General features: G+C 43.0%; 1 protein-coding gene across 5 annotated transcripts in view; it reads right to left on the bottom strand.

Moving 5' to 3' along the window:
* Positions 1–20,520, bottom strand: part of LOC144773613 (transient receptor potential cation channel subfamily M member 2-like) — a 1,994,366-nt gene that overhangs the window by 715,749 nt on the left and 1,258,097 nt on the right. For all 5 annotated transcript variants that reach the window (XR_013600026.1, XR_013600027.1, XM_078658754.1 and 2 more), the window contains one exon: positions 17,524–17,642. Coding sequence is in view for 3 of the 5 variants with exons in the window: in XM_078658754.1 (XP_078514880.1) it covers positions 17,524–17,642 (119 nt within the window). In the remaining 2 variants the exon portion in view is untranslated. The remainder of the gene's footprint in view (positions 1–17,523; positions 17,643–20,520) is intronic.

Raw genomic sequence — 20,520 nt, 5'->3', positions numbered from 1 at the left:
GAAGTGAGGAAATTAAGCGCACAATAGCCCTAGTGAGATTTTTCTATATTGTATGTTATCTTATAGATTCTAATGTATTTGCCCAGGCTTGTGAAGTCAATATGAGATTATGCACTCACGTTTTTCTTTATAATCAATAGTTTGTAGGGCCGCACCACCATTTAAAACACATGTGAATATGCTTTCAGTCCCACTGCTGGGTTTGCGTCAATTACCGTACCGACTCCATGGCACTACATCTTGATGTTCCATTTCTTGATACCCACATTTTAACCCTTCCAATAGTACAATTTGTTACTTTAATTTAATCAGTGTGTAGTTGTAATTACCACAATAACTGTTGAACATTTGGAGTTGGGATGTGCATGAAATTATTATCGCACTAGAAATTTTGATCAATTATGTAAGGTTGAGCAATTATGGATTAAATAATAAAGCTTGTGCATATGGAACATACTTATTTCATACCTTTTATATAAAACTTGGAAAACAATATAATAAATGGAAAACTTTTGTATAAAATTGAAAACGAGAAATTGTCTTTAATACTATTAAAGTGTTTATAATTGTATACATGTAACTTTTTATGCCCTGATAAAGTCCTTATCAGGGATGAAACACGTTGGCTGCGTCTGCCCAAAAAGGTTGGAAATTGGCCTAAAATAAAGGATGTGTGAAACAATTCCAGCGCTTGGAGATCAATTCTAATTACAAAGTAAGACTTTAATTGTGAATTTTTGACCCTGAGTGATTACAACTAAAATACCATGGACATCTGCATAAATTATGTGATAGTATGTTGCCCTCCCTCAAAAGAGTTTTCTAATTTGATTTGAGCTTTGTGGGCAATCGAAATACTGGGAGTAGGCTTAAGTACAAAAGGTACACAAGAATTTGGAACACTGACCAGTCCAGTCTTGAAAAACACTACTGCGATTCAAATTAGTTTTTAATTGATGCACTAGGATGAGTGATTTTTTAAAGATACAATTGTCAGGATCCAACCACTATTTACTAACATTAACCTCTGCTGGCAATATGGAACCAGCCCTTATTGTTGTGATATTTACTTCAGAAAGCTAGCTCTCAGAGCTTCTACCCCCTTCTGAGGTAGAGCTGAAAGCATGCTTTAGAAAGTGGAAATTCGGCTCTCCGCCAGATCTGTGTCCTCCACCATCTGTCCAGTTTATCTTCATTTGCTCACTTCCTTTCTGTCAGGGGTCTCCAGCCTTTCCTGTAATGAGAGCTATTTCCAATCAGTGTAAATCACCAAGTAACTCGTGCATTTTACCCAAACCACCCCCTGACTCCTGCCCAGCTTTATTGACTTTAAACCTTATGTCCATGAGCCCGATACCATGGTTTGAACAAAATATTGTGAGTAGGTGTACTAAGATAGGACTGCCATGTGCCTCAATGAGTTCATGGTCTGTGGGGATGCTGCTACATGTGTGTGAATTAATGGTATATATTTGTATGGGTGACTGAGAGCCCATGTCTTGTGCACATATAACAAAAGGCCATACCTTTTGTTATATGTGACACAGATACATGTACAACACAAACATACAACCATTTCTTTTTAAAATGGGAGAAATGTAAAGTGCGGAAAAATGTCCTGCAAAATGTTCATAATAAGGAAATCTTTTCTGCACTTGATAGAAAAATGTTCTGCATTTTGAATTTCTCCAATTTAAAATAAAATTGCGGTATTGTTCATAAATATCGCAGCGTGTCTACAAACCACTGGGAACAAGATGCCTGGTGTGTGCGAATGTGAAATGGGAGAAAATTCAACTGATGAGTTTACTTTATGTTTATAATTTTTATAATGATTAACTGAAACTTATTTTAATTTCTCCCATGTGAACGAAAGTGTCTTTACAAACAGCAGGCTTTTTACTCCCAGTGGCCTGTAGATATATGGTGCCATGTTTATGACAAGACCAGATCGGGAGGCCGCTCCTTCTGCTTCCGCACGGCCAGTGCCTGGAACGACCTTCTACTCCACCTCAGAAAGATAACATCGCTCCCCACCTTCACAAGAAACCTCAAAACCTGATCGACTGGAACCTGCGAACCTCCGCCCCACCCCCCACCCCACAACCCTGGTGCCTCGAGACCCTTACGGGTGACTAGTCGCGCTTAACAAACACCTGATTTGATTTGACAGGGAACATACAGTCATTTGTTTGAATGCGAAGAATTTAAAGTGAAGAAACATGCTTCATAAAATGTTAGCGATACAAAAGGGGATGATGGACGGAGCGTTTGAGCAAATCAAACACTCACCCCCAGTCAACTGATCTGGGTTTAATCCATCACCATTCTTTAGCCCACTCAGCCACCCCATTTCAGACATGGCCATATGCAAATCAGTCTGACCCTGTGCCTCATGGGAACAGTCCAGCCCGAACTGCCAAGCCATGTCTTCCATGGACCGGAAACAAGCATCCTGGGACCGGTTTCGGATTCATAAACCTCATCAGCCAGGCTATCTTGAATCCAGTAGCCAAGTGAGCAAGGGACTCACGTCTGAGCATACCCTGCCACACTTAGGGCGAACAAAGCGATACAAAAGGGGATGATTGAACTAAAGAATGGTGATGGATTAAACCCAGATCAGTTGACTGGGGGTGAGTGTTTGATTTGTTCAAACGCTCCGCTCCGTCCATCATCCCCTTTTGTATCGCTTTGTTCAAAGGCCATAATCCCTCCGTCAGAACAAAGCAATTCATGAGCAACTAAGGGGCTCATGAGTTGATTAAAATCCACTTCAGGAGACACCACATTGCATAGACACAAATCCAGGGCCCAGTCGAAATCGCAACTCAGGCAATGAAAGACAGGCTGGACACATGTAAAATAGGAAAATCGAAATGATAATCCATAAGCTGCACTTAAGGTGGCGAGCGGCAGCGTTCCATAGTATTCAAGCATCCTGTTGCGAAACAGTGCCAGCCGCGACAGCTCGTCTTGGAACACAGGATGTGCATCCATTTTGCATAAAACAAAACAGCAAAAGTACACCTGCAGCCAGCACCAGTAAAACGGGGAAACAACCAAATAAGCTGGAAAAGATAGAATGGAAAAAAACAGGAATGACCCCAAATATCTTCCGAAATGAAGTCACAAGCCCACTGCTAACTACTTTAAAAAAGTGTGCCAGCCCCGTTGTGGAGGATGCGTTAAAGATTGTATGAATCAGCTCACCGAAATGCAATGGTAGGTCAGTATTTAATAAAGCATGCAGCTCTGTGCGGGGGTTAGCTATGTGAAGGACAAATGTTTCATAAGCAGATGTCAGGGCAACTTCTTTTTGGGAGAATAGAGCTCTTATGCGACTCATCTTATTGAACTCTGCTTTGAAGGTCGGAATCCTCGGCCAGATGGAAACATCCAAGTTCCCATGCGTGGGTGGGTACAGCACATTTTTACAGCAAACCACACGTTCACTGACTGTAACGACATAAGCAATGCCTTTTATTAACCCACAGCAATCCTCATTATTTAAAAGTAAATAACTCCCGTTTGCCAGTAATGTGAATGTGGGGACAATAGTGGGCACGGGTGTACCTTTCAAAACACAGGCTAAATTAGGCTTGTTTTGATTGCAAGAGCCGTGTAATTGGATATGTCTACACATTAATGAGTGATCTGGTGTTTCAGTGCATTCTTCACCTTTCAGATAAACTTCCTTACCCTCCCTAAGGCATCTGTATGTAAAAGGAAGCAACCAGGCTTCATGTAGATAGGAGCTACCAAGAGGCTCGTATCTACCAATGGCAAAATACTTCATACAATTTTTAAATTCGAAAAGAGCAAACGGTAAAGTTATTAATCCGTGGATTAGCCACGTTGCAGTAGTCGCCTCTGCTACAGAAAATGGTAATGACTCCAATCGTTCAATGTGTAACATGGAAAAAGATGCATCTCTCATTGAAAGCAAACGTTGCTTATCAGTCAAATTAAACGGGGCAAACAGAGAAGAGGTATTCATGTAATTCCACGGCACTTTTGCGGCCTTAAGCGTCTGCAGGGTCCATGCAAACTGCATTACAGAACGCAATTGATTTTGACCATGGTATAATACAGACACTTCATTTTGCACAATATCAACAACAGATGACACAATATTATCCAATGTGTAAATGCGGGAAGAAAGCGTGTTAATGCTATTATCCACAACTGCAAGCACTTTTTCTAAATTAGCTTGATCAATAGCCCTAAGGCGGGTAGCCGCCTCAATCTGTGATGGTTTCCAGATTTCATTATAAACTGCATATATCCATCTTCTAGATCTACCTTTAGCCGGGCCTTTTATGAAATCATTCAAATCAACATCGTCAGTCAGTTTAGATAAATGCAGTTTAACTGACGCCAAGGTAGAATGTTTGAGCCAATTCTGACATAATTTGCCTACTGAATAAGTGGTTACTGAATGGTCACTCTCAAAACGGGGATCGACCCTGACCTGTGTAAAGCCATCAGCTAAACCCAGAAAACGATGTTGACATGAGTGTGCACTTTTGTGCCACAGCAACCAACCCTTGGGATGCAAACTGGATATGTTAAAGGACGAATTTAGCAATAGAGTTTGCAACTCTCTGATCAAAACCTTTGTAATATTACCCCAACCTGAATATTCTTTCAAATCAGGGAAGGAAGGAGTATTTAATTTTTTAGAAGTAGCCAATCCAAAGCATGTTGTCTGTGAAATGGTAGAATTCAAAAACAACATATGATTCGGGATGAGACATGCACGGTGCAAAGCCTCAGTGCCTTGTACCTGCCAACTTTTAGAACCCCAAACAGATTTAAGGTCAACTGTTTCCTTCCGTAACTCGTAGCCTCCAACAGCTAGCTGGTCTAGAAAGGACTTCGAGTGCAATAACTTAGTATCGGTAAGTCTAACCTAGGACATGGACTTTTCTGTCATAAAAAAAAAATGGACTGATTAAAGTCAGTAAAATAAGTGTACTCTTTCAAAAAGGTACTCGAACTGCCTTGCACAGGAGCTGGGCAATGCTACCATTGTATATAATTTACAGTGCTCCTCCTGGAATTAGTTTTATGTAGGTAGTGATTACCAAAATGTTGGAAATAAAATAAATCACCATAATTAGCAGATTCTAAATACAAATCTTCAGCATCAAAGGCAGCATAATATTTCAAATCAGAAAACAATGCCTCTACGCCTGAACATCCCAATCATCAGAACGTATGTTTTGTTTAACTACATACCCCATGTTAACTCTAAGCACATTAGGGACATTTATAACCTCAGTGGGGCCATGGATTTAAAATTTAACAGCATCCCATACTATCCCATCCAGGACAGGCCAAGCAGTGATGTTAACAAAAGCCAAGTCTCTCTTCAATCTGTGTGCAGTATGCGAGGAGGAATGGGGTGCCAATGTTCCATTGAGATGTCGAATGCATGTTCTCTCTTCGACATAGTGTTCATTGACGATTCGGAAAAAATAAAACACAAAACCAATTGACATAAAAAGGTAAATCGAAAAAAGCACCAGCCAAATATATGTCCAAGGGGGAATCAAAAAATTTTTTTTAAATAATCGTGTATGGACTTTAATCCGTGAAGGCTTTCCTGATGTGTGTGAAACAGTGTCAAATGAAAATCTGGATTCTGTGGCCAAACGAGTTTGTAAATCAGGCATTGATAAGTCAGTTGGGTAAGTGTAGTTAGTTTCATCAAGTTGAGTACCAAGCAATGTACTCAATTAAGGACTAGAAATTGCAGGCATCTCGAGGGCCACCTCAGGCTCAGGATTTGAAGCAGTGGCCAATACAGAATTTCTCACAATCGAAAGACATGAGACTGCCGGTGTCATACTAAGAAGAATCGGCCACTCTGTGTATCTTGACATTGTCAATGGAGATATACCTATTTTCTTAACGACCTGGAAGTGGTGGTAAAATGACTGTTCTTGTGCCCTTCACACCAAGCACAGGAAATGGAGCTCGATAAGAGGGACCAAATTCTTTCTTGTTTTCGATCTTCTCCCGAACCAATTCTCCAACTTGGGGTAGCCAGCCAACTACCGGGATCTGCAACGCATCATCCGAAGTGGAGGGCAAATGTTCCTTTGCAAGACTGTCTCTTGTCTTTTGTAGAGTCTGTAAAACATTGCAATGTTCATCTACGTCAAAGGAGGCAGCAACAGCCACCGAGTCTAGACCGTCAAGGTCTGGTACATACATCTTGATACCAAAGAGCATTTTGTATGGGGTCCGCCCACCCAGAGACCTTCTAGGGAGATTATTAAGAGCACGCTGCACGCCATTGAGGTGGGCCAGCCAATTCCTGCCAGTGCCTATAACTCGAGCTGTCAATGATTGCTTTAAGTCACGGTTCATTCGTTCCACAACACTATTACCCTCAGGTCTGTATGGAGACGAAAACTTGACTTGGCCCTCCAACGAAGCCCTGGCATCCTTATACGCCTTAGAGGCGAAAGCAGGACCCTGATCCGAATGGAAGGTACCACAGGCAAAAATCCCTACAAAGACACGCAAATCCCTTATGACAGTCCGTGAATCAGCGCTGTGGTTAGGCCAGACCCATACAAAGCGTGTGCATGAATCAACTGCTACTAAGATGTACTTATATGCAGTATCAGATGAAAAAAGGACCACAGTGATCTAAAGAAACACAACCAAGTGGTTTATTAGAAATGAACAACTGTGTCTGGGGCGGACGCGCAGCAGTTGAAGGCTTAATCTGCTGGCAAATGTCACATTGAAGGACATAATCGCGCTGAGGTTACGTGGTTTTTCGGCTCCGCTTCGCATTCAGCCGCCATTTTGTGCTTAGCCGCCATTTTGTGTTGCCTCACTCAGGCAGCACAGCTAACGCGGTAAATATGGTATTTTTGCCTTTTCAGCTGCTCAGTGTCTTTCCCGTTAAAGAACAACCCTTGTCCTTGTTTACGAAACTGATGTCAGGGTCTGGCTGAGTTTGTAAAGCCACGTCTAGACTGATTAATCCATGTCTTACTCCACTGTTTGGGTCCCACCATTCTTCTCTACTTTATCTTGTTTAACTGGCCTTCACCATTCTCTTTGTGTGTTCTCTTGTTACATAGCCCTTCCTTTGAAGCATTCTACACATGTTTTACCACCTGCAAATTGAATTACGGGCACTAGTGTTGATTAACCTGAGGGTAAGGAAAGCACACGGGGTCTTAAAGGAGGGTGTGCTTTAGACTTCCGATAGCTTGTTTTCGAACTATTCCTATTTGTCAGTTTTGTGTGTATTGGTAGTTGTCATTGTAAACTTGTTCTGTATAATAGACTGTGCGCCACGGATTGAAGTGGCAGTCTCTTGAGAACCTACCTGTGGTACTTCTTAGATAACTGTACTTAGCTGCAGCTAATAAAATCTACTTTTCTACGCCTAACAGAGGGTCTTGTGTCTCTGTCTGTCGAGGCAGGTGAACCCAGAGATCCTAGGCGTGCCCTGCGCCGCCTGGCCCATAAGGTCAGGTTCTCCAATTGGCAGCCCAACGTGTGGGCGACTTTAGCGGTAGTAGTTTTTGCCCGAGAGTCGTGAGGAGCTTCGCAAGAAAATTCCGGAGGATTTCGTGAACCACGTGAGCGACCCCTGCATGTCGAAGTGGACCGTAGGTCTTTTGAAGTGCGGCTACTCCTTCCCGACGGCTGCTGACGACTGCTGCCCTGACTGTCGCCCTGCCTTGGCCCTTTGGTGATGATTGGTATCGCGAGACGTTAGACGGACATCTGTTGGCGTGAGAAAAACACTTAGTTAAGTATTTGTGGGTAGTGCCCACTCTTTGTTTTTGTTTTTGTTATTCGATTAGCGCGCTAACCGAAGCCAAGGGGTAAGTACGTTTGTGCTGTGACTATATTGTCTAAAACCCCCTTGACGTTTGTAAGGAAGTCCAGTTCGTTACGAAATGCCTGGATTTAGTAAGTTTAGGAAATTTTGCTGTTTTGGTTGTTCTAGGGATTCCCGGCTAGAGGATTCTTGTCCGATTCCTCCAGTTGGAACTCCCACTTACGAGCTCTACTCAAAACATGGTCTGGGTCCTATTGTTTTTAACAAAACATGGATCCAATATACCAAGAAAGATGGTGTTCTACAGTGGCCACACAATGGTTCTTTTGAGCCTAATATACTAGATAATTTGGAAGCAATTCTATTTAAGAGAAAAGCCCGGCCGGCACTGTTTGACTCTTTCCGCTTCCGGCGTAAGGAAGCCAAACAGAAAGAAATTAAGCAACTGAAGAAAGACAAGAAAGACTGCCCAACAGTTTAAAAATGATGAAGCTGATCAGGTGACTGAGGTGTCGGAAAGGCAACATCGTATGGCAATAGATAGATGTTATCCTGTGCTACCTACTGTATTGAAGAGTAAAAATCCTGACGAAGATTCTTTTATGTCCCATTTGCTGACATTACCTCCACCCTATGTATTAGGTGCCAATGCACCGCCATTACAACCTGCTGTTAATCCAGCTGTTTTGGTTCCTGCACAATTGCCTATTGCTGTGATTCCAGTTCCACCCCCTTTGCCAGCGACTTTTGTACCCCAATCTTCTGTGCCTCTGTCTCCTTCATCTGTCGTTTCTTTTGCTACGGATTCTTCTTCTGTTTTACAGAATACGTTGTCTCCTGTTTTAGTGTCAGATTCCCCTACAGCTCGACAACGTTTAGTCGACACTGTTTCAGGTCTTTTGTCACCTTTTCTTGGGCCTCTTTACTTTTCTCCTGCATCGTCCAGGAGACAATCTCGTAGTCAGATTCCAGATTTGGAAGAACGGACTAAGTTAGATTCTCTTGCTCGTAATTGGATTGTGAGTAGTGTACAGTATAGTGTGCGTGATATTTTAGATACTTTCCTTCAATGGAACGCGCCTACACAGAGATATGTTTTCAATGCTATGTGCGATACTCTTATTAAAGGATGGGGAGATGTGGATTTGGATTAACCCCCTCCGGATTTATTCGAAATACAGGATCAGTTTCATAAGGGACTTATTGTGGGTCCTGCTGTAGAGCGTGCTATTCAAAAGCTTGTTACTTTCCGTACTGCCTTTTTCTCTCAAAATTCTCTTGAGCCTGATCCCACGGTTCGTCGTAAAATGGCACAATATCCGATGCGAGAGGTTCCTCCAATATGGAGAGATGCGGTTGCACAGGCAGGTAATGTTCCTGGCGTTCCTGCTCATTTTCAGCGTATATGGGTACATGATCCTTGGAAAAGGTCAGAAGTATTGGCACTTAAACAGTCTTTACCGGACCCTCGTAGGAATCCTGCTGGGTATTATAAAGAGTTGTCCCAGACTGTTGACGCTTGCATTATGAATTTGGCAGATATTGATTTACTTATGGGAAATGTAGTCCCACAAGCGATATGGACCAGGATTCGTAAACAGGATCATGATGCAGCTTTAGGCGGTAATTGGGCTGCTATTTTAGCAGCAGATGCAGGACAAATAGGTGGTGCCAAACCTGATGATTTAATTACGGAATTGCCTGGAAAAATAATAGATTTGATGAAAACTATGATGCCTGCGGTGCGCGTTAATTGGGATAAGTTAGCGGCATGTAAACAAAAGACGGATGAAAGTGTCTCCGATTTCTTTACTCGTTTCGAAGAGACTTTCATCGATCATAGTGGTCAAGACATGAGTACTGAAGGTGGACAGCGATTGTTCGTAGATAAATTTGTCTTTAATTTACTTCCAGAATTATAGCATAAATTGAAACAATCAGAGAGTTCATGGGCCATTTCTTCCACTGCCCAGATATTGGCTACTGCTCAATATTATGGGAATAGGGATAAGGAAGATAAGGAAAAAGCAGAGAAAAAGACTAAGGAATTGAAAACGAAGGTTCTTCAGCAACAGGCCTATACCCCTCGTTCTGCTCAGCCCCAATTTCAACAGCCCCCACAGTTCCAGAAGTTGCTGCAGAAACCGGTATCCTCAGCTCCGCGAGTTCCATTGGGTCCTAATCAGTGCGCCTATTGTAAAGAAGAAGGTCATTTTAAGAATGCTTGACCGATTTTATTGCAGCGTTATGGTGGATCATTGGCACCACGGGGTCGTGGTGGTTCTCGGTCCGCATCCAGAGGTAGAGGACAGGGTGCGTCAACTCAGGAACGACAGCCCTCTCCCCCGCAGGACTCTACGAATTAATTTGATCAACAGAATTCTCAGTCCGCGCAATATTACAACGATGACTAATGTCTCGATAATGAGGACGTTGATTTTCATACTAGCTAGGACAGCCATAGGCAAAGTAAGGGAGTCGTATCAGTTCCAGTGGATCAGGAAGGACCTTATGTTAATGTTGTGGCATTAGGTGTTACAGAACCATTTCTCTTGGATACTGGTGCAAAGAGAAGTTCCATAATGCATTCCAAACTCCCTGGGGCACCTTTGTCTGGCTTCACAAATGTTTCTGTATGATTCTCTGGCGCCCCAGTTACTAACCCAGTCTCTTGTGCTTTGCCCATTTCTATTGGTCCGTACGATTTGGAAGCTCCGCTTCTTTTAACAACAGGTTGTGGAGAGAATTTACTGGGTTTGGACTTATTGAAACGTTTGCATGCTACACTGTATTGTTCACCCTCTTGTGTACATCTCACTTTGGGTGATAAATTGACTTCTCCAATGTATGTATCTAAAGAACAGCTACCACCTGAACTGCGTTCACTTCCTGCTACCCTTTGGGCTACGGGTCCGAACGATGTTGGTTTACTGCAAATTCCCCCGTGATTACTGTTAAGCCAGATGTTAAGCTGCCACGTGTTCCTCAATATAAAATATCTAATGATGGTGAGAGAGCTTTGTTGGCTATTGTTCATGACTTGGTTCAGAAGGGTGTGGTCGAAGAGACTAGAGGGAATGTTCGCAATAGCCCTGTTTTACCTATTCTTAAACGTACTGACCCCTCCCAGCCACCTGTGTATCGTTTAGTAATTGATCTTCGAGAGGTCAACAAAATTGTTGTCCCTCAGTTTCCTGTTGTGCCGGATATCACTGCTTTGCTCACTATGATTCCTGCTTCAGCAGTCTGGTTTTCGGTTATTGATCTTAAAAATGTTTTCTTAGCATTCCTATTGCTGAAGAAAGTAGGGATCTCTTTGGCTTCTCTCTCGGAGGCCGAAGCTTCTGGTTTCGCGTGCACCTCAAGGCTATTGTGAAAGTCCTTCAATATACTGCCAAGCTTTGTAATCACAGCTTGACACCTTTTCTTTACCCTCGCGTGCTACTCTTATTCAATATGTGGATGATTTGTTAGTGGCTGCTGATCCAACAAATTAAAATCTTTCCGCATGGATCCCAGGGCTGAAGTAGATTTAGTAGGAGCATTATATTTTGCCTTAGAGGTCCTATCCATTACAGAGTCAAATACCAAATTAAAATCACCCCCCAGGATCACTGGGGCCGAAGGCTGAAGTAGACCTTCCTCCAACTTCAAAAGAGGGCCTGGGTTGTCCTCATTAGGGCCGTAATATACGGCATAAGTGAAGCAAACACTATAGATAGAGAGGACTGCCACAAGCCATCTGCCTGTCGGATCCGTGTCGCTCCTTAACAACCTTATCCCCCGATGTGCTCTAATGATTATCGCAACCCCCCTGGTTGTACCATTCTGCCTGGAACACACTATTTCCTGTACCCATCTCAGTCTACCAAAGAGCGATTTACAGACATTCGATTCAAGGTGAGTTTCTTGTAGTAGCATAACTTGGGCATCTGAGTCTCTTAAATACTCGCAGACCCTCGATTGTTTTCTCCCTTCTCCCATTCCATTCACGTTCCAGGAGAGGGTTTTAATACTTATTGACCTACTCATATCTGAACTGTAACTCTCCACCCATCCAGAGCATAAACATACAAGATCTCATTTCTACGTATGAGGACTTTTTTTTCCTCCCCCCTTTTCCCCCAAGCCCCCAAACCCCACCCCCAACCCACCCCTGAGGAACCCCCCCCAACATACCTGGCGATGAAACCCGCCTTTAGGGCCCCAGGAGAACTGCCTGTGACTGAATTAACATCCTCAACATTCATCAACGGGATACTAACATGGCTCCCAATATGTGAGAGAGCAGTGCTTTAATGGACGAATAGTGCTTTAGTGAAAAAATTCTGCATTGTATATATTTTTTTTCCCCTTTTTTACTTTTTTTTCCCACCCATCTTCACAATACCATCATTACGATCCCTTTTTTCTTTTCTTTCCTCCACCCTTTTTTTTCCCGTCTTCCCTATACCATTTTCGTCTCCTCCAGCCAAGTGTCCAATAACCCAATCTACCTCTAATATTTACACCACCTGCCCACTATATACTACCAAATCATATCATTTCTGTCTCATCTGAGCAAGGAGGTCGTCCACATCTTCAGGCTGGCTATAACTGTACATTTTATTCTTCCACATGATTTTTAGTAGGGCGGGAAACTTCATTTGTACTTTGGCTCCAAATGATCTTAGCTTCGGCATTCTAGAGCCCAGCTCCCACTGCCTCTGGGCTTCTCTCCCCCCTGTATCCGATCTAATAAGGTATGGGATTGCCCAATAGTGGAGGACAGACTTAGAAAGACATCGCCCCAAAATCAGCTCCTTGATACTAAATGACTGAAAGTTCACGAGGATCTTCCTGGGTGCTTTCCTGTCTGCGTGTAATTTGAAGGGGTCCCTGTGCACTCTTTGTATTTCTGCCTCCAAGTTAATGTCAGGACGGTCTTTCAGAACCCTGTCCCTTAGGAGCTTACACACAAATCCCTTAATGTCATCTAGCTCCTCTCCCTCAGGAATCTTTAGAATTCTCAAATTATTTTTTCTAGCCTGGGTTTCCAACCTCTTCAGGTCCATGGCCAAAGATCTATTCTGTTGTTTTAAAGTTATAATATCCTTCGAGTTCACTTGGACTGATTCTGATAGAGCAGCGACTTCAACTTCCAAGTTCCCAGTCCGAGTGATAACTTCATCTAACTTGGACTCCAAAAGGTCAAATCTGTCATGGATCGCTTTTTGATTACTCTCTGAAATCTCAAATTTGGTCATCAGGTCCCCCCTTGAGGACTGAAATAGGGAGCCCAACCTATCTCCATCTAAGCACTCTAATTCTCTCTGACCTCCCTGTGCCTGATCCAAATCAGTTTCTGGAGTTTAATTTAATTTAATTGCGGGTTTATATAGCGCTAGGAATCGACTCCCGGAGGAGTATCTCCACGCTTCGACCGCTGGGGAACCCGTCCTGGCTCACCCTGAGAGATGGTCCCTGATGGGTATCTCTAAGGTGCGACCAAGCATCCCCGGCGGTCTGGGGGGGCCGTTGTGAAGATGAGGCAAGCTGATGCCCAGAGTTGCCGAGTGTGGTTTCTGACTAGAGTAGGCACCGAGGCGAGAATTATCGAGTCCGCTGACCCTGGTCCACGACCCTGCCGCGTCGGGAATCGAACCCTGGTCCCGAGCCGTTCTCTGCTTACGGGTCTGCCACCTCTAACCAGTGAGCCACACTTCTCCACAAGTTAGAGCCATATCATGTGGCGGGGGGTGGCTGATTTCAACAGGGCCTGAGACCCCTGTGGATCAGAGACAGTGTAAGAATTATGAGAGTGGGAAGGAGAGGACAAGTGAGGAGATTGAGAGGGAGAAGGGATTACAGGTCCTGGCTGCTCCGCCTGGGGCTCAAGTGCTGGATCCCTAGTCTCGACTTTAGCCTCGACTAATTCATTCTGTTCTCCATGCTGTTCTTCACTGTTAGTGTCTGGCAAACCCAGCAAGAGTGTAAAACAGTTCTCCACAGGGAGCAGCGGGCCCCATTTTCCAAGGCAGAGGGGACAGTCTCTGGCTGTACTTTGCCGACAGCCTGCACCATTATTTTAAAATAAGTTTTGAGGGAGGGAGTATTTTTTGGGGGCAGTAACACTGCTTTAGAACCCTTAGCTCTTTTTACACTGCCTGCCTTTTTTCTTCCCTTACATGGAGTCAAAGGTGTAGGACGCTCCCTTTCTGGCAAATCTAAGACACCGCCTGTATTAAACTCCTATTGGGATCTAAGCTGGTATCTATTCCGGCATCTCCTGGGGGGGGGGGAAAGAGATGTAGCATGCACCTGTGCCGACTTCTGGGAGACTCTGGGTAAATCAGCTTTCTCAGCTGACCTCTGCTTTTCTATCTTACCCCCAGCTGAAGGTTTCCCTAAAACAGCAACCTCTGAGTCATGCTCCATATACTCGTACTTCTGTCCCGTCCCCACTTCCCTGCACCTTACCGCTGGAAAGGGCTCTGCTAATCTACTATGGAATATGGGATGACAGACTCCCTTGCAGACCGGCCCCCGAAGCTGCAACTGTGCCAGAACCAGCCGAGTCCGAACCCACAGGCTCCTCCGCCGCTCGTTCAGGTGTCCCTCCTCCGGCTCTCCTTTGCTAGTCATGCGTGGATTCCGAAAAGGAAAGAACCAGGTCGTGGCAGGGTCCTAGCACCGCCGCCTCCGCCGTCTCTGCAACAGCGAGAGCTAAAGTGCCTCAGAAAACAAAGCGAGACGGGAGGGAAAATTAAATCAGCTGTAATACTCTATCCTCCGCATCGTCTCCCACTAGCTCTTACCGTGTACAATAGCTGAATCCTGCTGTAAACGACCTGTTATCAACTAAAATTCGCAGTCATCAGGCAGTCTCCCGGAGCCTCAGCGACCGGCTCACAACCTGCCGCCATGTTCCTCTTGGCTCCCCCGCCATGTTCCTCTTGGCTCCCCCGCCATGTTCCTCTTGGCTCCCCCGTCATGTTCCTCTTGGCTCCCCCGCCATGTTCCACTTGTTGTTCGCATTCTAGGGTAGTTTTAAATGTAATTTCTCGTCTGCATGATATATGATGGTGTTTTAATACACACAACACTATTTCACCTTGTTTTTAGTATGAATGAATTGTTTTTTTTATATACTATGAAACTAGCCATATGAATTTTATGAATAGTGTTTTTTAATTACTTGTATTTATGTAGTCATATTTGTTTCGTACTAAAACATGTTATTTATTTCTCTAAATTTTAGAGATTCAATTTATCACTGTTTTGCACATATTATAAATTGCTGCTACGTATTGCTTTTTGCACATTCATTACAAATGTTTGCAATTTCACTGAATAATGTTCATAAAGTACAGAAATACTATTTCCTGGGATTTACCCAGGAATTTGGAACCATTATAAAACTGTTGTTGGTGTATTAGAAAAACGCATTTATGCGGCAATAACACTAATATTGCACAAAATTATATGTGTATTTTAGCAGTTTTTATATGGTAAATTAAGTTTTGCTGTATTACATCTAATAGGCGATTTGTTATCACAAAATGGAGAAAATAAGGCATAATTGCCACACCTTCAAAATGTAGATATCAGTCTGCCTTTTATTTCTGTGTACATGTGATTGTACCATGTGACTTGAGGCGGAATTGTAACAGCATTTAAAAATGGCTAATTCACATACAGTCTCTATGTGATCAAGGGCTGTTGCCAGCCCGAAACGCGTCATCTGCCGTAGCTGTTGGATGTGAAGGTTTAAATAAACAACTTGTCTGAAGACTGTGGTCCGTCTCTCCTTCCTCGCCGCCACGAGTGGAAGTGGTAGGAGTTGCTGTCGTTTATAGATATATATATATATATATATAGAGATAGATAGATAGATAGATAGATAGATAGATAGATAGATAGATAGATAGATAGATAGATAGATAGATAGATAGATAGATAGATAGATATTACTTACTGGCGGTTGCCAGAAGGGAGATATAGTTAGGACCTAGTTTCCATAGGAAATGCGCAACATTCTATTGGGAATAACTTTGGCGCCGGTTGATGAATCTTTGTGAATTTCTCAAAGAAGATGGCCCGCTCCGCTCTGCTCCTTTCCTGAAAGTTTTGGGGGGATTCGTGAAGTGGGGGCTGAGAAAAAAGGGGGGTCCCAAAACGTGTTTTACCCATGTTACTTTCCATAGGACGATTAGACACGACTACAGCCCGAACGGCTGAACGGAATTACAAGAAATTTGGCAAAATGGTTGAGTCTGATTCGCAGATCACCCTTTTGTTTAAATGGTGTAAATCCCTCCAGTAGCTGTTGAGAAAATCGAATTTGAAAAAATTTATATATCTATAAGCGCGCACCGTGCGCGGACCGTACGCGTACCGTGCGCGTACCTGCGATTTAAAAAAACAGCAGGCCTAGGGGGTCAGGGTGCTTCTACCCTGCCCCCTTTTTGAGTTCTACACATTTGTTTTTCTGCTTTCTTGTGCCTCAGTCTACCGAGGCACAACATGGCTGCCAACAATTTCTGTTTTGGAGTGTTGACAGACAGTGGCAGCCAATCAGTACGAGCTGCATGCTCATTGGCTTTCAACACTTCAAACTAGGGACTCCCAGTCACTGACCATGTCATGAATGATGTAATATGTGACATCATCAGCAGTGGATTGCGGGGGTGCGAGATATAGTTAGTACAACTAACTATATCGGAGGAATTTCAATGGTTTTGTATGAGTGAAATGTCCAGCTAACTATAACACCCCTAAAATCTACAGTTTTTTCAGTGAATTTCTAAGGTTTTTTAAATGCTAATTCCTAACTATATCAGGCCTGAAACCTATGGTTTTTTCAGTGAATATATATATATATATATATATATATATATATATATATATATGTATATATATGTACATACACAAACTCTGGGTAAGATTACCTGCATGTTTCCTTTTAACTCTATCCTGACACGAGTGTGGTTGATGGTGCCGAATAATTTTTTTGCACCTGTTCACCCATTCATTTGCCTAACTTAGAACACAACATGTTTGAAGGGGTGTTTTGTTTAATCAAACTGAGTAATTGCTGTCTGTTTAGTTATCTTTCAGCATCATAGGTAGACACTGAGGATAGTGGTAGCCCATCCAGTAATCTACCAAGTCGAATGTATCGCAGGCATTTATTTTTAATTTCTAGAAGCAGAGTGACAGTGTTCTCTGGTCCTGATGAATGCCCCCAAACTTGAGAAAGTCATAAAAGGGCAGAAACTTGTTGACTCACTAAGATAGGGCAGTTATTAAACCCCTGTCCTCGCACCCTTTTAACCCTATCCAATGGGGGCACCAGAATTAAAGCTTTTTTGCCCACCAGGAGATCGTTTTATTGACACTGTAGGTTCCTTTGCACTCTGCCCCTGACTCATCAACATCATCATTTTGCTCATCAAATCATCTCCGCTCCTCTCGTTCTGAAGCTTGGGAGTTGTAGGCCACACAAGGTGCCTTGCGGTCCTTGTGTGAGGAGGGAACCCAATTATGAGCATGTCACCTTCGGGTGAGTGAGAGTTCTCGTCCTAAAAGCAAAGTGCTACTTTCTCATATTACCAAATGTGCAATAGTGTGTGAGACTGCACTTCTCTATCTCTCTGATAAATACATTGAAGGCTAGACAAAACAACTTGCAATGTTTGAGAGGAATGAAATATACAAACCTGCAGAATACTCCTATTAGAAAGATAATACTGCATAAGACATCCATCTTGTTTTGCAAATCACGGATGTACAATTTTACTTTCTTTTTTAAACCCACACCTTCTACATCATAGAAGCACTGTGGAAAATAAAATGAAATCACATTTAATATTGCAAAACACAAGTAGAGGCAGGTTTTATACATTTATTTGTGCACAGAAAACAGGTTTGAAACGCAGCACCTATAAGAATAACTTAAAATATGCAGATGGTAGGAGATGCCAACTCCAAACTCAGATTTGGAAATGAGCACCTGGAACACTTTCAATGAGCAACCTATCGCTGGCACACGATTCTTACTTCAAAAGTAAAACCCAACAGGGCTCTCAAGTAAAAAAGTTTAAAATACTTCCCTGTTTGTTTTAGCAGAAAAACATGATGAAGTAATGTGCACAACACATGAACAATGGCTTTGCTTAAGCATTTTCCAGTTGCATTTTAGGTAGTGCTTCCTGCTTCATGAAAAACAAGCACTGACAAATCTTATAAGTCTGGCATTGGCTGGCAGTCTTTTGGCTTGGGTAAAAAAAATCTCTAAAGTCAAAAATATTTTTTGCCAAAAAAAGCACACATTACCATAATAATCCCTAGCACTGAAGGGAATAATTCTGTCTGTGGATGTGCTTCTAGTGAAAGGACAACCTGCCGCCAATTACTGTGAACTCAGCCAATGGCTTAAGTGTGTTATCCCATATTGCATGCTGGAGTGATTGGAAATAAAATATGTATGACACAACAACAGAATAATGGATGCTGTCTGGCTGAAAATCCTTATAACTTCCATGAAATACACATATGTTTAGCAAAATAAAAAGGTCTTAGCTAACAATATACATAAAAAAGCAAATTGCTAATTCTTTTTCGTACGTTTTTCGCAAAACTTTATTATGTACAGAGCGGGTTGTGCAGATTGATAAATAGAAAGCCTGGCAAGAAAACAAGTTACTTACCTGTAACTTTGGTTCCCCAGTATTGGTACTTTCATAGATTCCCATGCTTTGTATCATTCCCCCGTCGTCGGAATGGGAGCCTCGGTAATAGAAAAATAATAGGGCAGTAGGTACAAAAGTGAAAGACAGGCCTAGGCCTCATCTCATTTTGTAGCCTATCCGCCTCTTTTTGTAAAAGAGACCAAAAGAAAATTGCAACAACCAATCAGAGAAACCTCACCCCATAGAACCCTCCTGAGAGAGCCTCAGAGCCTTGAAGGCTGAGCTTTTCCCAGGGGAGGCGGGTGGGCGCATGGGAATCTATGAAAGTACCAATACTGGGGAACCAAAGTTACAGGTAAGTAACTTGTTTTCTTGCCCCAGTATTGGATTTCATAGATTCCCATGCTTTGTATCAGAGTAGCTAGCAGTAATCTGCAAATGCACATTTTGTTACATGCATATCAGCATAACACAATAAAAGTATTATCATAATTGGCCAAAAAACTTCGTAACAATAAATAAGTAATATTATGAAATACAAAATGTGCAATAAAGGAAGGAGGGATAGAAGGGAAAGCTCCCCGCCCACTGGAATAAATTCCTCAGGACTGCTTGTCCGACTGCTTGTCCGACTGCTGTATCACTCCTTGTGGAAGAATCCAAACAGTAGTGTTTCGTGAATGAATGGGCACTGCTCCATGTAGCTGCCCTACAAATGTCCTTGACAGGGACACCAGAGAACAGAGGGGTAGATGATGACACTGATCTCGTAGAATGAGCTTTGATCCATCCCCTTAGTGGCTTCCCCGCTGCTTGATGACAGAAATGAATTGTGCTGGCAATCCAACATGATATCCCCTGCTTTGACAGGGGCAAACCTTTCCTTGGAGCGCTAAAAGCGACAAAAAGTTGCAAAGTCTTCCTGAATTCTTTCGTACGTTGACGATAAAACTTCAGGCATCTTTGGACATCCAAAGTGTGGAGAGATCTCTCTGCCAGAGATGAAGGTCGAGGAAAGAAAGTCTTTAGTACTATAGGCTCATTTAGGTGAAAATCCGAAGGGAACTTTGGGATAAATTTCGGATTTGTCCGTAAGATCAAAGATTCTTTTTAGAACTGTAACAAAGGCTCAACAATTGTGAGAGCTTGAAGTTCTCCAACTCTCCTGGCTGAAGTTATCACCAGAAGAAAAGCAATCTTCCAGGACACAAACTTCATGTCCACTCTATGTATTGGTTCAAAAGGAGCCCTCATGAGATGGGCAAGGACCAGGTTGAGTTGCCAAATTGGAGAACGAGGTCTCACTGGAGGGAAAGCCCTGAATAGACCCTTTAGAAATTGCTTGATCACCCTCGCGGACCAAAGAGAAGGACCAGAGGTTGTTCGTCTGAACCTCAAGATCGCTGCCAGATGCACTTTAATGGAAGAGTGTTGAAGACCTGATTTGGCCAAAGACAATATGTACGGTAAGATTTTATGCGGAGCCGCAGTAAAAGGATGAAGATTCTCCTTTTGGCACCATACACAAAAACGCTTCCATTTTGCACAATAGGTCCTGTTTGTACTAGGAGCCCGAGCTTGAGCTAAAATGTCCTTGCATTCTTGAGGGATATCTAAAGCATTGAATTCCCGGTGCTCAGGAGCCAAGCTGTCAATTGCAGAGAGCTCGGGTCCGGATGCATTACTTGGCCCTGGGACATCGTCAGCAGGGTAGGAATTGGACGCAGGAGAATTTGTTGATCCTGAGATAGAAGGAGGAGCTCTGTGAACCAAAATTGGCGGGGCCATGCTGGGGCTATTAAAATCATGGTGCAGGGTTCCGTCTTGAGTTTCCTCAGTATCCTTGGTATCAAAGGAATCGGTGGAAAGGCGTAAAGAAATGCGCCTGACCAGGCTATCGAAAGGGCATTCCCCAGCGACCCTCGATGGGGATACCTACTTGCGTAGAATTGACATTTCTTGTTCTGTGGAGTCGCGAACAGGTCTATAAGAGGAGTGCCCCAACGAGAGAATATTTTGTCGAGA

This window comes from Lissotriton helveticus, chromosome 8, assembly GCF_964261635.1.
Source record: "Lissotriton helveticus chromosome 8, aLisHel1.1, whole genome shotgun sequence".
Lineage (NCBI taxonomy): Eukaryota > Metazoa > Chordata > Amphibia > Caudata > Salamandridae > Lissotriton > Lissotriton helveticus.
This window is presented reverse-complemented; position numbering and strand designations above follow the sequence as displayed.